At 36.2% G+C, this 17,860-nt stretch overlaps 3 protein-coding genes across 4 annotated transcripts in view; 2 read left to right on the top strand and 1 right to left on the bottom strand.

Moving 5' to 3' along the window:
* The window catches only part of LOC105226902 (zinc transporter 1), a 254,752-nt gene extending 248,189 nt beyond the window's left edge, over positions 1-6,563 (top strand). For both annotated transcript variants that reach the window (XM_049453882.1, XM_011206026.4), the window contains 2 exons: positions 4,646-5,393; positions 5,470-6,563. In XM_049453882.1, the coding sequence (XP_049309839.1) occupies positions 4,646-5,393; positions 5,470-6,155 (1,434 nt within the window). In that variant the 3' untranslated portion in view covers positions 6,156-6,563. The remainder of the gene's footprint in view (positions 1-4,645; positions 5,394-5,469) is intronic.
* Positions 6,564-7,944: 1,381 nt separating this feature from the next.
* Positions 7,945-15,881, bottom strand: LOC105226900 (spondin-1). The gene is made up of 9 exons (XM_011206024.4): positions 15,373-15,881; positions 10,372-10,766; positions 9,956-10,286; positions 9,762-9,892; positions 9,478-9,703; positions 9,245-9,416; positions 8,710-9,179; positions 8,478-8,645; positions 7,945-8,369 (listed from the first exon to the last, which is right to left on the bottom strand). The coding sequence occupies exons 1-9, from the start codon at positions 15,569-15,571 to the stop codon at positions 8,119-8,121; spliced, it is 2,343 nt and encodes a 780-aa protein (XP_011204326.2). The 5' UTR covers positions 15,572-15,881; the 3' UTR covers positions 7,945-8,118.
* Positions 11,401-15,352, top strand: LOC105226899 (uncharacterized). Its single transcript, XM_011206023.4, has 5 exons — positions 11,401-13,683; positions 13,750-13,938; positions 14,004-14,078; positions 14,143-14,187; positions 14,270-15,352. The coding sequence occupies exons 1-5, from the start codon at positions 11,518-11,520 to the stop codon at positions 15,101-15,103; spliced, it is 3,309 nt and encodes a 1,102-aa protein (XP_011204325.2). The 5' UTR covers positions 11,401-11,517; the 3' UTR covers positions 15,104-15,352.
* Positions 15,882-17,860: the final 1,979 nt, after the last annotated feature.

Below are 17,860 nucleotides of genomic sequence, written 5' to 3'. Positions count from 1 at the left end.
GTAATACCATTGGCTCTTCTCTCAAGATACTGCATTACCAAAAGGTTAAAATTACCAAGAAATTCAAGGTTACCCTTAGCAACAAAACTGAATTGAATGATTCCACTCTTCCGCTACTCGGTTCCAAAACTTTGGAGGGAACTCTCCATACCAATGGCAAGTTTTCCGAGCATTTTTAAGCCAGAAATCTTTGCCATAAGTCGGTGCATAGAGATAAACCTCCAGCGCAACTTTCGCAACGAACGTATAATCATACTTAGCGAAAGTCAAGCACCACTTAAAGCAATCTCTGCTTACGAGATTAAATCGCTACTAGTGTAGGAGTGTGAAGAACGGCTGAACAGCCCGGTTGCAACGGTACAGCCTGGAATAAACTGGCTGATGAGCTCGCCTACTCTGTAGCATCCACTAGCATGACCTGACAAGACCTGAACCCTTCATCTCGGTGGGTCTCCATACCATAAAGGAGCAGCTCCGCAAGGAAGAATGAGTAGTAAGAGAGAGGTATTGGCAAAAACTCCAAGACAAGCTGAAAAAGCATTTATACAACATGGGCCTAAGTAGTTTGTTGCGTAAATTTCCGGGAACCAGAAACACCATACCAGCTGGTAATAGACTGCATAGCAGTCTGCAGACGCAGGTGAAAGGCCCTTAGACCCATGTTTTCAAATAAGGATCACATCGCTTAGCTAGTACCTAGCAGTATATTGTACTTTATTAATATAATGGGGCTAGATGAGCCTTTGTGATTTAGGAGAAGGCACAGCTAAGGTCGCGGTGCATTCCTCGTCTGTCAATAAAATCTAATCTAAAGTGAAATTCTAGTCTAAAAGGCTCGAAATAGTTTCGAGCAAAACGCGTTTAAAGTTTCGTTGTCCGCCCCATCGGTCCAGTTGCTACGTCACAAAAACTCTTTAAACTTCGAAAATAATTTCAATTTTGAAAAATCCTTTTAAATAAATATGTTTAAATATTTAAACTATCAGAATGTGAACAAAAACAAATTTTCGATATTTTTCAAATTCCTAGACTAGCATACCCGCTTAACGCCACTCAGATTGCCAAATATTTCGAAATTGATTTTCAGCGGGATTTCAGCTCAAGTGCGCCCATTACAGTTAAGTGACGAAAATGCTTGCACATTTAACGCGTTCATTGGCCCATTAAATTGCAAAAAATTAATTTTATTTTTTAATTTCGATGCGCACACGATATTAACATTCAAGGTTAACCAATCACTGCACAGCAATTTGAGTTTAAATGCAAATGCTTAACGGTTAAAACGATATATAGCAAACACGCAGCAACAACAGTGATGACACTAAGTTATAACAATAACAGTAATGTAAGCAAAAAAGGAACGCAATAGCAATATTGGAATTCCACAAAAGAAAATTAAATGCCAAAGAGTGATTCCTAGAGAAAAGTATTTTTTTACAAAAAAAAAAGAATTGCTGAAATTGAAAATTCTTAGAGCAAAAAATTTTTAAAAAATAAACTTACAACAATACATAAGTATGCATACATTAGTAGTGCATTTAAATGAAAATTATATAAATATTATTAATAGCAGCTTTAATTGCCTTGTGTATGTGCCCATGTCGGAGTCAATTTCCATTTGCACACCTGCAACTACCAGTCTAGAGCGCTACCAGAAATTGCATACTAACCGCAGAGTTGACACTTCATCGACCAGGCACGCGCCAATTTGTGCGTGAAATTCCGCCAAGCGGCAGTAAGCCAGTGCAATGATGCACAGCGGTGTAATACAAGCCGGAGCGCTACTCTATATACCTACATACATACATACATATATAAATATGTACATAAATATTTTTTTAAATCGTTGAGCTTGTATGGATCGCATTGCATAATGTTAAATGCCATGTTATGGGAATATTCAAAACAAAAAACAACAGCATATGTATGTACGTGCATATGTACATATGTATATAAACAAAATGTTGCGTCAAGTGTTTGGCTGAATTGAATCGCCAAAAGTAGTTAAATATGTATGTACATATGTATGTATACATGTGCAAATAGACGCCAGCTGAAAACTGGAATTTTCGAGTGAATGAGGTGTGTTTGCATACATTGCTCCGTTTTGTTTCACTCATTCACTTTGCAGGTATTTGTGTAACAGGTAGGAGAGAAAACTCGATCTTAAGCTGGAGTCAATTAAAATAGATACGCTGAGCTGCATTTTAGTTTTCTGGAATATTCTGGCAAGTAAGAGAGCGTTCAGACGATCAAACTTTATTACTGCAACTCTCAGTTTGTAAGAGGCACCGATAACCTGCACGGTTTGAACACAAAAAAATTGCAAATATGCCCATGGTGTGCAACAAAAGTTTCAGCGTCTAAGCACAGTATTGTCGTGCTAAAGGAAAGAAAACTTATGTCTGATATGCGGAACACAATGACCGCGACAGACTGCAAACGACAGCTGTCAAATATTAAAATACACACGGTATTATGGACACAGTTATTTTGACAGCTGTTCGACTACAGGCCGACAGTTGTCGCTCTTGCTAACTTCAATATATTCTTATATTTGCTAACGACAGTAGGACAAAAGTAGAGTTGAAGGTAGAGAGCTGAGGTAGAGTGGTGAAGCCACTAAAATGTAAAATGTAAAATTATTCACCTTCCTAACAAACTTGACGCTATGTTACAATTAAAAGCATAAAATAGCTCTATTATATCATTTGATAATTTAAAACAAAAATATTTACCTATCTACTTATTTTTTACATAAAAAATTTCACTTTGAACAAAATATTAAAATTTCATTGAAGTGCAAGGTATTAGTATGGCCACAACGAAATTGTGTACATGCAAGATGGACAGCTGTGTTGTCTTGTGTACATCGGCCATTGTTATGTTGCTGCCTTCTTACAAATGTTCATGTATAGGATTCACAACGCCATTTTCAGTTCACTGTCGTGCTGCTGCAGTCTGTCGCGGCCATTGTGTTCAGCACATGAATAACATAGAATATTTGCTTCGCTTTGCGTCAGACATTTGTTTTGATAGAAAAGGCCGAGTCTTGCTTGGTTCGCTGAGTACATTGAATTGTAAATGCAAGCAAGGCAAGTTGCTTGTTGAGCGTGAAATAGTTCCTCTCACTTCGACTAAATAATACTTTCAGTGCCGTAAAAGTCAATATATTGTTGGCTGTAATTCATCAACAACGAGATATATATAACGAGATATTAGCTGCGCTTAGAGTTTCCAGAACATGAAAATACAATATAATTTCTATGCGTATCGGCGTAAATCTGATAGTGTTTTCGCAATAACTATTGTGTGTACTGAATATTGAGAGTAATGAAGTAAACGAACAAACCTGTGTGTAAAAAAATCGATTAACCGATAAACAGTGACATTATTGTCAACGAAAGTTAGCTAAACTCTACGAATTGTCATAATTAGTTTATTCGAATTTCGAAACATGAATAGAAGTCAAAAGCAAAAACGTCGATTGTCGCTAAAACAAAAACTTGAAATTATTGAGGCAGAGTCTAAAAACACCGATAGAAAGAAACTAATAAGAAAATATAGATGTAATTCATCAACTATATGTCGAATTATAAAAAATAAAAACACCTACATAAAAGCCGCAAAGGATGGAAATTTGTTCCGAACGCGACTGGATAGTACTACAAACCCCAAACTTGAAAGCGCTTTATGTGAATGGTTTCATCAACAGAGTAAACTAAAAACATCCTCATTGAATAATGGAGCATTATTGGAAAAGGCTAAGGAATTTGCAATTAAATATGATGCGAAATATGAGCCTTGTTTACAGTGGCTTTTTAGGTTTAAGAAACGCAATGGAATTAATATTCCCACAAGGCGCGGTGTAAAAAACAGACAATGTAGTAAAGAAGCTAATGAAACTTCAGTTGATACAACATCGTTGCCGATGGTTGAAATTTGTAAAACAGAATTGTTTGAATGCAATGAAGGTATGATATGTTATGCAGACTCAACAAGCAAACAGCTCAATCATACTGCCGATGGTCCGGTGGACGTTGCACCAGTTCCCGATGCGCAATCAGTTTCGGAGCCAGTTACCACCAATAATACGTTGCAGGTGGATGCAGCTCCTATTGAAGATGAGCCATTAGCAACAGAGCCAATTAACACAAACAATAAGCTTGAGGAAAGTGTGGAAGACACAAATGCTCCATCCATAAGTGAAGCTCTGCAAGCGCTGCTGGTTGTTAAACAGTTTTTCATACTAAATGATATGGAAATTGGTTCACTATTTAGCATTGAGGAAAAAATATTACGACATTGGAAGAAAAATATTTAATTAAACTTAAAACACTTTCGGTATACTTCGGGGGCACTTGTGAAGTACATTCATAAATAAAAAGTCATACCTTAGATATAAGTATATATGTTATAATTACATAATGATATAATTGCAAAACATTATACCTTTTATTTTAAGTTTTCCACGAAATTAATTGTATTTTTAGGGTAAATGAAATAAAATAAAGCCACATTTGCGGAAAAATTTTATACAAACAATTTTCAATAAAATATTTACATTTATGAAAGGAATATGTATAATAGTTGCTTAGTAACTAATTATACCATTTAAAATAATGCTTTACATTTATGTTTGCAGCACAGCAGAAAACATGATGAAAGCCAACTCGAGCATTTCATTAGCTCCACATATGCGGAGAGCGACAGCAATTTACCAAATGTTTCTAACAAAGATAAAATTATTGTAGTAAATATGTCTGGAGCACCGTCTCCAACAGTATCGCGCCATCGGCGTGAAATGAAATTGCGAAACACTTTTGGTTGGACGCGCATCGATATACTGACCATGCTGATCGTATTTATTATACTAGCATCGCTGTCATTTTCGCTTGTAGTGGAGGCCTTACAAACACTTGTACACATAGATCATCAAGACACAATGCACTTACCCATTATTGTCATGATACTGGGATTTGTTGGACTCATTTTAAATGGTTTAACATATCTGCTAATCGGTGGTTATACAATGCATCAGGGTAGCTTTTTACATGTAACACCTAGCGGTGATGTAATTTTAGATCGTGTACTTTCGAATAATGAAGAGTTAAAAGCTGATGAACGACAATTATCGAAGCCAAATAGTGAGACAATTGAAAATGATCGGCAGCTTAAAGATGATTTAAAAGCTGAAATTGGTCAGATACACTATGTGCCAAAACGTCAAGGGGCTGTGGAAATGTTGCGTGATGTGTCGAGCACTATATTCGTTATAGTTTGTGCATTCATTGTCAATATGGCCGAAGATGAAGAGCATACGGCCAAATTTATCGATCCCGTACTCTCAATTTTCTCCTGTGTCCTACTGGTTTCTCTTAGTTATCCTTACAGTAAGTATACCACATAAACACATTTTACATTGAAGAAATACTAATTTTTTTTTACTACTTTCTCTACTTCAAATAGTGAAACAATCATGTCTAATCCTTTTGCAAACAATTCCTGGTTCCATTGATATGGAAGATTTTGAACGTACATTGGTAATTAAATTCCCCGAAATCGTTAGCTATCACGATCTGCACATTTGGCAATTGTCAGCGCATAAATCAGTAGCTACTGTACACATAATGTTTGAAAATCCACGCCTATACACAAAAATCATTGAAGATGTACGTACATATTTCCAAGATCGTGGTATTACTGAAGTCACAATTCAACCGGAATTCCAAAGTCCAAAATCACCATCTATAGAATGTTTAATGCAGTGTAACGCTAGTGATTGTGTGGACAAAGTATGCTGTAAGGATTCACGTACCGATCTGCGTGAGGTAATCAGTGCATCACCAAATGGCAATATCGAAACATCCGTCTACAAGCACAGTACCGGCGAAAGTGAGGAGAAATCTTTCAATATAATTGCTTTGAAGAGTATAGATGTTAAGAAGGCGAAAGAAAGTGTGCCAGTTGAAGAAATACTAAGCGAGAAAATGGCAATAGCGAATGGTGACAGTATTAAACATATTGCAGCAGTAAAATGTGATAAGCCCGAAGGAAATTCGCAAGAAGAATCTATATTAACAGTTGTTAAGTCTGAAATCTGTGCTGATGCTAAAGTTCTTGACGAAATCAATGTATCAAATGATAGTAGTTGATTGGCTATGTCAACGTAACTGCAAAGCTTTCCAAAAGCTAAAATGCTACCAAATAAATTTTTATTCATACATATTTAAGCAAAAATAGTTATAGAGACTATAGATTTGAAATGCATATACATGTGTTTTGAAAAATGAATTTTAGTTTTGATACGATAATTTTAAGTTTTATATGAATTACTTATTGTAATTTGCTAATTCATAAGAGTTACGTGCTTTTAAGCTGAATAAGTACAAGTAGAGAAATTTAATTTTAAGATGATTAACATAATTTAGAATTTCACGTATGTATGTATGTATAATCCAAGACCCACCCATCCGTGTCATTGTCGTTTTAAGAGTGAAATTATATTTGTACTAAGAAAAGCCAAAAAAATATTAAATAATATGTAAAATAAATTAAAATAATAGATCGAAATAAATTCTGTTTAATTAAAACCAAGAATTACTTACAGTTATAAAAATAACAAAGTCATCCAGCTTCCACATGGTAAATGAATATCATCGATAGCGCAAATCAGCCCATTATAAAGTAATATTTCACTTTATACAAACTTAGTTAGTGTTAAAAGTTCAGGCGGTTATAAAAATGTAGCATTAACACATAAAAAAAGTAAATTTAACTTAATGATGCATATATTAAATGAGCGAAGTATTTTATTCGAATTGACCACCTTTTGATTACACACAAGCTCTCAAACGATTGCCATTGATCGATATTAGCCCGCACAGTTTTTCTATTTGTATTGACGATACTGCTTTAACCCAAGATTTTTTCAGACTTCACATTTCTGTGGATCAGTCCGATGGATTCAAAACGGAATTTCTAAACGTCCAATTGTCTGCCGCCAAAAGTAGTTCTTTTAAACCATTACTTAGTGGTTTTTGCCCTGTCTGTTGGAGCAGAGCCTCGCTGATTGACCCAATGCGCTTTTACGAAGAGAGTATTGGTTAAATCCTTGACGACGCCTCCCAGAACATCTTGCTGGTAAACTTTTGCACCAATTCTAACATCTTTTTCACAGGAGTGAAGAATGGAAACGCCTTTACGGGAGACTTCCTACCAAACGATTACTGCTCCACGCACAGATCGGCGTGCATACCATATGGTAAAAGCACTTTTTTCTACGAATTTATCGTCGCAGTATGCATTGTAAACTTTGTAACAGAATTTATGGAAACACTAACACACTTTTTCACTTAGGTTACGACGTATGAAAGCCAAACAAAATAACTACATTTACTATACATAAGTATGTAATAGTTATATATTTTCACTGAGCAATTTTATAATTTGCTAAGAAATTTTAAACACTATACAAAGAATTTGGCTTGTAACGCGAAAGGAAATGTATGAACGCCAAAGGAAATGTATGACCGCCAAAGGAAATGTAAGACTGCAAATTCAAACTGTCAAGCAATGTAGGCAACTGCTATAACAAAAACAATGCTAAACAGTACTGTCACCTGATAATGATGGAGACTAATAGCGCCATTTAAAGGCAGACATTTTTAACAGTAAAACTGTCAAAGCTCGTTGAGGAATTTGTTTTTTTTTTTTGAGTTTTGGCTTTGTGTTGATTTTAGTTTTCATATACAGTTAGAATGGCATCTTTAACCGGATATATGTACATATGTACATAAGTATACGTGTTTACTTTGACAACCAATGGAATTAAGTGCTGTATCTGAAAAATAAACCGCGGTGTTTGTGGAATTGTTGTGAATTTTTGATAAATAAGAGTTTTTAAACACAATAATTTGTGTGCTAACCTATATTCAAAACAAATTTATTTTTCTTGTAATGCAGATTTTCCAAGATTGCAGATTTTTATTGAAAAGATATAATAACTCATCGTATTATTTTCAAGTACACAGGACATTTGTATGCATATTTGTTTTTCACGTTACTTGAGCAAGTGCGAGATACTTCAGCATACAGTTCCGAACTCAGCTATTCTGCTCAACAATCAGCCATTACGCAGCTTCGTACCTTCACTTTGCGTTTCGGACATGGTTGTCCACCATTTCTAGGTTCTGTAATAACATATCTGCTACGATTGGAATAGCCTGTACCGCAGCTAACACTACATTCCGACCAGTTAGACCATTCAGACATAATGCAATCTACGGTTTGAAACTCTGGCGACTGATAAGTGCTTGTTTGTACGCGATTAGCGGTTGTGGAACGTGAGTTGGTTGTTTCTGCCGATTCTGAAGGTTTACGTAACGGTATTTGAAAAATAACATGTATATATACAAGTGTACTTATATAAATATGAATATACATAGTATGTCGTTAATATCTGTATAATTGCTTACGCAGCATACTGCAGGCATTTAAGCAATCACGCTCGGTGAGGAAGTTATTGCGATTGCCACGACAGCCGCCATAAGTGAAACTCTCACAACGCCCGCTATCACGATTGTAAGCATAGCGTTTATATGAGCTACGACATGGACCACTATCCGCACGCTGCACACATATATCTGAATGATAAGATGTACGAGTTTTTTTATAAGATATATTTCTTTACAGAGATATTAAACTAACCTTTTGCCATTTCCATGTTAATGGTGCAATCCTGTGGCACATTGCACTGCTTTTGCTGATTCAATTCCATACGCTGAGTGCAATTATCCTTCACTGCACCATTCTCCAATAGCAAGAGTCGCGTACGTATGGTAACACCACGGCCACAAGTGGCTGTACACGGACTCCAGTCACTCCATTGTGTAGTCGGGCACATCGGATCGGGTAGTTCTACCTCTTCGTAGGTGCAATCGGGACGCATACACTTTTGTTTCTCGACTGTGCTGATATGTGGACAATGTTTACGACCGGTGTGATCAATGAAAGTGCGCGTGCGCATTGTAATGCCAATGCCGCAGCTGGCTGAGCATTCGGACCAAACACTCCAGGGTGTAGTCTTGCATACACCGGCGCCCTCACCATCATCTGTAACCAAAGCTACGGCGTGTGCTAAATTCTCACCTTCGTCATCATCATTATCTTGCGATTGACTAAATTATGTATATACATACATATATATAATGAAAAATGTGGATTATATATATGATAAACTTACTTGCATTCAGCTATGGGCGCTGCACACATTTCCTTTGACACCGTTTGTCGTGAGCAATCAGCAGCAGCGGCCGCTTCTGGGTTCACATATTCACGCGTACGTTTGCGTATGCCCTTACCACAAGTAACAGAGCAAGGACTCCAGTCCGTGTATGGAGTTAAACGGCATTCAGCTGCAATAATGAGTTTGGCGCTGTATTTATAAGATGTCTGCAAATTAATTTCAATACATACGTCTGATGTCTTGTTCCTCCACATCGTCAGATACATCTAGCTGTAAGGCTTCCAAGAAATTGGCATCGCAGCTTCTAGAGATGATTTTCTCGCGTCTAATGTATAACTTTGCCAACGGTGTCATGTCGCGGCTCTTTGGATTATAGAATGGCGAACGTGGGTCTTCGGGGTACATCGTAGTAATACGGTACATGCGCTCTCGTGGTTGTGTTTCCGAGTTAGGCGACTGTAAAACCATGAATTGTAGATTTTTAGCTGTGATAAATGCAGGAGTATTATTTTACCATATAACTAATGCCACTATCAGTGCCCGCATCCCATGGATAGAGATCAAAATCCAGTGACTCCTTCCAAGAGCAATCTTCAGTACACAAATCAACACCGCTGATACCAACGACCCAATCCGGCGAAGGACCTACATTTTTTAACGTATTTAATTTAGCACATTTTCAATGAAATGCATTAAGTTAGAACTAACCAAACATGGATACCAATGACACCTTTGGATGCGTGCGGTCAACACGAAATTTGGAAGACGTATTCGTATTTACATTCGGATACCATAAGCCCGCAGCTTTTATAAGTGTCCTCAAGCGTGGTCCACGTGCTCTCAATTCAGTTTCCAAAGCCGTGGGTGAACCAAATTCTGCTAAAAATCGGAAACCATCGGTAGCAATATGGTTTTCACCCCAGAAGGAAAAGTTGGCCTCATGTGAAGCTCCAATAACGTCTGAGAAATGCGTTAACCAAACGGCGAACGGATAATCATGGGGATGTGTTTCATTGGACCAAATACCCTCAAAAACGAACTATAATACAAATATATGTATGTATGTAAGTGCGTATAATTTATCTTATATCACTACTAGATGTACTCAATAATCATGCTCTTACACTGTATTTAGCTTCATCACAAGCGCAGCATTCCTTTTTGACGGTGTGTATATTGGTTTTACGCTCACAAACGATCTGCGTTAATTGTCCGTCATCGGAGAACCATGCGCGTGGACCTTCGTAAACCATAGCCGATATGGAAACACAACCAGAGCCTGCAGGTGGTGCCACCCACATGACTTGTACTTCAGTTTTTGGTAAGTCATCTGCCTCCTGCACGGTATTAACACAACGATCGCTGAATTTAGTTAGAGCATCATTGAAGAGTATAAATCCTCCCACACGCTTTGGGCTTGCAGGTTGTGCACGACGGCGGGCAATATGCGCCTCAGCGGTGATTGTGAAATGGGTGAAATGTTGAACCTTTTCATGAGTTTGGGCACCGATCAAGAGGACTAAAAAAGGATATACGTGTTTGTATGTTTTAAATAATTCAGTTAAGCATATCCGGAAATGTCTTTGCGGTCAAAATTATTAAGTTTTTAAACTTTTTACATAATACAGTTGAACTTTCCTAACTCGAATCACCATAATGCACAAAAATGCTTCGAGTTAGAGAGACTTCGAGTTATGGAAGGAAATTTTTATGAAATTTGACTTCTATTGCCAATTCAAGAGTTCGAGTTATGGAGAACTTCGCGTACTACATCCGTTTTCGCAACTTTCAGTTCTATAACTCTTGCATAAAGTGAGGGTATGGACATTTGATTGTCAATGAAATAATAATTACAGCGCCAGTTTATTATAGCCACCACTGTTTAGCGTACCTGTCATATTTTAAAAACACAGGTGAGGTTATATTAATAATGTAATGTACCGACATTACTGCACAAAAATAATATATGTATGTACATATATTAAGAAATAGTATACCAAGTCCCCATTAAAAACGTGTAAACAATAATAAATTAATGTAAATTCTCAGTATACTTCATTCATATTATGTAATTTCGTTGTTTTCCAACACTGTACGATTGAAGACAGCTGTTTGAATGAACGCGCGTACGTAATCATTTAAAAATGCAGTTATTTTGGTTGGGGGTCCCGTTTGATGTGTTATTATTCTATTTTGCAAACTTATTGGATTTTTCTCTCCCAAATTACTATATATAATAATATTTGTAAATCAAAGCGCACGTGATAAAAATGGGAGACACTCAAAATGAATTGAGTCAATTTGGAGAATTAGAATGGACAAAATGTGGCGAAATAAAAATATGTGCTAAGCTCAATGATTTTCAATTAAGTTGTGTCCACTGTGATAGTGTATTTTCCCAAATGGCTGTTTTCGCACGACATTTATATTGGGAACACCAATTGGGTTGTAAATTACAAGGGAAACAGCAAGGACAAAATGATTTAAGTATTTACACCGTTGAGGAACTGCTTACTAATAAAAACATTGAGAATACGTTTTCTGACAATGAAAATATCTGCAACACAACTTCTGATGAAGATGATACCGGTTTTGGCAGCGACGAGGAATTAGAAAAAGAAATTCAAGAATTACTTACAAGTATTGCTTCTGCCAATTCCTCCTGTAACAATGAAACCGAGTATTCCGAAAATGTTTCCAGTTTCAAGCAAACAAAGAATACGCATGGAAGTAATAAAAATTTGCAAGAAAAAGACATAAACAGGAACAATATAAACCTTCAAAAAAATTTTGGAAGTGAGGCGCCGAAGGAATCGGACACTGCGGACGCAAAAATCTTACCTAAAATAATTACTATTGTAAGTAAAAATGGTAATGATTTCGGTAGAAGTATAGTAAATACAAAAACCAACGTTGAAGTGAACGTGAACTATACGACAACGGATCCTAAAAAGGCAACCAATTTTATTAAGAAAAATAATTACATAAAAGAAGAAGTAAATTGCTCTGAGTACAAGGAAAAAATGTCTGAAAATGCAGCACAAATTGGGAAAAAATTACCGCTAAAGCAATATTTGGAAAGCAAAAAATTTCTTTTACAAAGTGATGATGAAAGCAAAAGTAATATCGATTGGCCCAAAAAGAATGCAGGAAATAAAAGGAATGAAATTGTTAGTAGTGCATTGAAAAGGAATACAAACGAAATGCTAGAAAACCAAATCAAACAAGAAAATTTGTCAAATGTTGCCGATATAGAATGTGTTCGATCCGCTTTGGAAGATCAGGCTTCAAATACCTCGTGCAGTGAAAAAAAGACAAGTGTGCTGGACAATAAAGATATTTGCTTTGAGAAAGCTTGCAATAATGTATTTACTTTAAGCGAAGACTTGCTATTATCCGATACATCCAATGAAGAAGAAGACAAAAAGGAAAACTGTAACAGAGTTACAGAAAAAGAAACAATTCTTATGAAATCTAATAGTACCGAAGATAAACTTATAGAAATTAAATATGAAGCACCTATAATGAATGATTTCAGTCCTTATCATAAAGCATATATTAGTTACTTTGAGACAAACGAGAATTGCGGCTCTAATGAAGAAACTATAAGCCAGCAATCAAAAAGTACAACACATGAAATTGATATTGAAAAACCGCTTGATCTGAGTTTCAATAAATCCAATGAATGGGCTGATATGGAACTGGAGGAAATATCTGAGCTGTTGTCAATCGATGGGAAAGCCACCACCGAATTGATTACACAAGAACTTGATAATTTATTAGTACAACAACAAACGAACTATACTGATAACTCCACGTCAATATTTAATGCGGACCAATTGCAAATATCTGATATAGTCGTCGACAGTTTATTGCCACCGTTTTCCAAATTTTTCACGAACAATGAAAACACTTTAAAAAATTCCGATAATTTTATGACACAATCAACACCTAAAGAAAAGAATAATAAGATTAAGGAACTCGCAATAAAAACTACAAAAACAAACGAGTGTATTTCAACTGAAATTTCACCAACTAGTACCGAAAATGTTGAAAACGTCATACCGGAACACAAAATGCACAGGTTTTGCAAAAATTTGCAACGCCGATTTAAAATTTCGAAGCGTGTAACACAATGCGATGAAAACGAAAAAAAATCAAAGAAGGCAAAGCAAGATCACGAAAACACGGTGGAAATTATGAAAGAAAATAAAACTACAAAGAAACCGGATATTGAAATATTGAGCGTTGATATAATTCTACCAAATGAAAACCAAAATGCGTCTGCCAATTTTTCCAACAGTAGTAACGTGCTACCAGCTAAAAACAATTTAGAAGACTGCAATTTGCAAATGCCCAGTGTTTTACAAGAAATAAACAAAACCGATAATTGGGGTGCGAGTACATCTGAGAGTATTATTGAAGATTTAACACCGGTTTGTATTAACTATGAAAAGTTATTATAGTTTTCATTAATTTCATTTGTCATCTCTTTTATATAGTATTTGAAAATCGAGAAACCGACGGTTCTAGCAACCGATTTAAGCTCACACGCCGCAGCTGATAGCACCAGCGAACAGCAACAGCCCTTATCATATGTACATGAAATTGATTATACACATAACGATTCGCTAAATCAGTTAAAATTAAATACTATGGCTGACGATAAACCGTTTTTTAATACATCTATGGTATTATATTTGTAGTGACACTAATTCATCATTCGTTGTCATACACATAATTTACTTTCTTTTAGGAAAGCTGTTTTAACGTTACATTGCCTTGCGACAGCCAAAACAATGCAGCTGATGATAGCATGATCTGCACTGCAGTAAGTAATTTCAGTATTTATTAGCTCTTGTTGCTAAATTATTGTTTTTATTTCTTTGCTTTAGTCGGAAGAAGAGCGAGAAAACTACACGCTACTATGTTCTATAGGCGTAAGTAAAACATATTTTTATTTATCATATTTATGTTCATATAAGTATATATTAATGAAAACATTTAAACCTATTCTTTTAGTTAAAAATCATCATGAACCCCAACGCCGAGGATGAATTAAACTTAGCGCAATTGGAGGAGATGCGTGCAAAGGCAAACACATTTGCGAAAATTTTCGCTGAATTTAAGTATCTTTGGAAATTTAGTAGAGGCTTCAAAAGCTATGAACAATTAGAGTTAGATTTCAATAGACTAATGCAACGTTTAAACGAACATTATAAATTCGAACTGACCATAAGCCAAACGAAACGTATTGTGAATTTGATTACGTTATGGTATATGCAAACATATCACTCGCGATTTATGGAGAAAAAACGTATCTTAAATAAAGTACAATATTATTTGAGCACTTTTGCATTTTTGCCAAAAACTATGCGACGCATATTTTATTGCGAAGAGTGTCCACGTTATTTTAACGCACAGCAGAAATACTTCGCTCACCGTCAGGGGCACAACGCGCTAGCGCCTACTTGCAACAATTGTCAAAACAGCTTTATGAATCGCAAAGAACTGCACTTGCACACCAAGTTGTGTGCTACATACAAATGCGTGGAATGTGCCGTTAAATTTGATAACGCCGCCAATCTAGAGTATCATGTACGCAACAATCATATATTTCAATGTGAGAAATGTGGAAAATTGTGCGCTACAGCGGCAGATTTGGATTGGCACGAACATCAGTATCCCATAATTTGTGGCTTGTGCAATCGTTTATACGAAACGGCAGACGAATTGCAAAAGCATCGGCAAGAATCCTTTCACTGGGACTACACATGCCGGGCATGTGAGATATTTCTGCCTACGGCTATGCAAATGAAGCAGCACCTACGGCTATGCATGGGCAATACAATGTAACATTATTGATATATTTACATATATACATATTTTTTTTTTAGTCCACCATAATTTTAATCAAAATGTGCACGTGAATTGCTAGTATTTTAATTTTAAGTAGTAAAAGTGAATTAATTTATATTTTTAAAATACTTTTTATGCAATGTTTATTTAGTTTTATGAATAAAAAACAAAAGTTGATGAAAATCGCGTAAATTGACAGCAATATTTTTGACACTTCTAAATTGTATTTGCATTATTTTCATTCAAGAGTATAAACATTTATTTACCCGTGTAGGTCTCGCCCGGCACATAGCCATTGGCACCCTCAGCCACAATTAATCTATAACCGTTGTCGCCGCGTGAACGCCTGCCGTGCGGTAGGTGTGTTGGTGCACGCGTACAACACGCCGCCAATTGAAACGCCACTAAACATAGCAGTAAAAATGTCAAGTTGCACTTGTTGAGTAATTGACACTGCATTTTCATTTGCTATTTTCAACACACGATACTGTTTTAATGGTCACACAGTTATTTACACCGATTTATATATATGTACATATATACGCGTATATTGAGGTGTTTTTTGTTTCAATGCTAAGTTAATTGCACAATGAATTTGTCCACTTGCTGTGCAAGCGTAGATTTTGAAATGGAATCTATTAGCGTTTTGAATGTCACCAGCAGCTTTGGTCACGCTAACGCGTAACGCGGCTATTATTAAACTATGTACGGGGTCTGTAAAGCTTAGTTTAAATGCTTCTATACAATACGGCGTACGCGCTCAGACTGAATGCCTCAAAGATGAGCATAAGCGAAGATGAGCCATCAAGTGGCACTGGAAGCTGCTTGTACACATACATGCTTATGTACATAGCTGCATGTATGTATGTAATAGCGAATGTGTCCATATGTGCGTAAAATGCTGATAACATACATTATTGGAGCAACCATTTGTGTTTACAAGTTAAAAACAGCATCTCTGTTGATAAGAATTGACCATTTGGCATAATAACTGTGTCTAGGAAACGAAATCGAAGTCGGTTTTCGCTAATTTGTAGTGACATCAAGCCTACTTTTTCAAAAGTTTATATAATTATAATAAATCTTCGTTGTTTTTGTTTCAAAAACAGTTGCAGACTTAACCAAAAAAAAAGACGTTAACCTCGGCTGAACCATTGTATTCTAGGAATTCAGGCATAAAACAATTTCTATACGAGAACTTAATATTCAGCAGTTTTTATGTTAGCTGGATGCTATAATGCTATAGTCGTCGGATCTGAGTAATTTGTTCGGAAATAATAGCATTACCGTAGACAGTTGCGTCAAGTTAGTTTAGATGGCTGATCAAAGATCGCACGTTGACTACTATATGTACTCCTTTATGAGGCCAAGAAGAAGAAGAACTCCTGAGTTCGAACTTACAAATTAGCAAGGTACAGTATTCATGACGATAATTACTCAAATAAAAAATAAATTGCCATACAACTTGATTTGGACAAATGCCGTTTCGACGACAGTCGGGTCTACGTAACCGGAAGGGATCCCGATTTTTTATCCGGTCAAGGACTGTCAGCACGCCAGTATTCTACCGTTACAACAAAAACAACAACAGCATATAGACAATTGAGCACCTGCTTGGCGAGAAAAGACTTCAGATTCATATCTCAAAAACTATGGAGCGTCTTAAACTCGCTTTCTGGCTGTTACAAACTTGGTGGCAAATTTGATATGCACTGTTTAGGGTATAAACGTGTACATATGTATGTATGTTCATTTCGGTACATACATATGTTCTCATACAAATGCGTTTTACTTGAACTTTAGGTTCAAATTTAGCGCTGATAAGCTCGTCACTCGGTTTTTAAAACGCATGTGGACAATTAAATAAAACGCTTTCAGTTTTGAGCTCATTAATAAGTATTACTTTGTATTTATTAATGTATGCAGTAATGTATTTACATAAGGCACAAGTGTTGTTTGCATATGTATGTATGTAGCAGCCACATGACAATTACAGCTGGTTCAACGCCGTCATTACTGATCTACATACATATGTATATCTTATATTATACATATGTACATGCATAGATCTCCATAAATATTGGATAGTCGAAAAAGTCTTTTCGTATTTCTAATCAAACTTCTACTTATGTATTTCTCTCGACTACCCAATATGTTGTATACATTTCACATAGGTAGACATGTTGTATACATATAACATAGGTAGAAAGAAATCGCAAGACGTTGCATGAAAGCATTCCCCCCTCCCTATCGGCAGATGTTTGCTTAGTTTCACCGGATTCTTCCAACGTCCGCCTGAATCTAGTCATCGCAGCTGCTGGCGTCATATTTCGTGTCTGCTCTTAGGCCACATGCAAGTACTTTTTGTCATGAACCGTTAACGAGTTTTTAGTTTTTGAGTAGAGCACGTTCCTCAAAGCAAAATTGGTAGCCCTCACCCTTATCCAATTTAGTTGAATACCTGTAAAAGAGCCGTATTTCTACCTAAAATAACAGCACCAAAGAATTCCAACGATCCTAGACTGTAGCTCCTCACTTTTGAAATTATTTTTTGTGGTTTTTGTAGTGGCAGAAAACATTGCTGAAGTAATTTTGAGGAATGCTCCTTAGTTGACAGTCATTGATGCATTTAAAAAATTCCGTGTTCCCTTTACAGTTACTTAAACCTGACATAACCTACTCTTCGGCATAGTTCGTACTAGTACTTACCGTTTCAAATATGGTTAGATCGCTGAAGTAACTACCCTTTGCCGT

This window comes from Bactrocera dorsalis, chromosome 3 (assembly GCF_023373825.1).
Source record: "Bactrocera dorsalis isolate Fly_Bdor chromosome 3, ASM2337382v1, whole genome shotgun sequence".
Classification (NCBI taxonomy): Eukaryota; Metazoa; Arthropoda; class Insecta; order Diptera; family Tephritidae; genus Bactrocera; species Bactrocera dorsalis.
The sequence above is the reverse complement of the archived record's forward strand: the minus strand, read 5'-3'. Positions and strand labels throughout refer to the sequence as shown.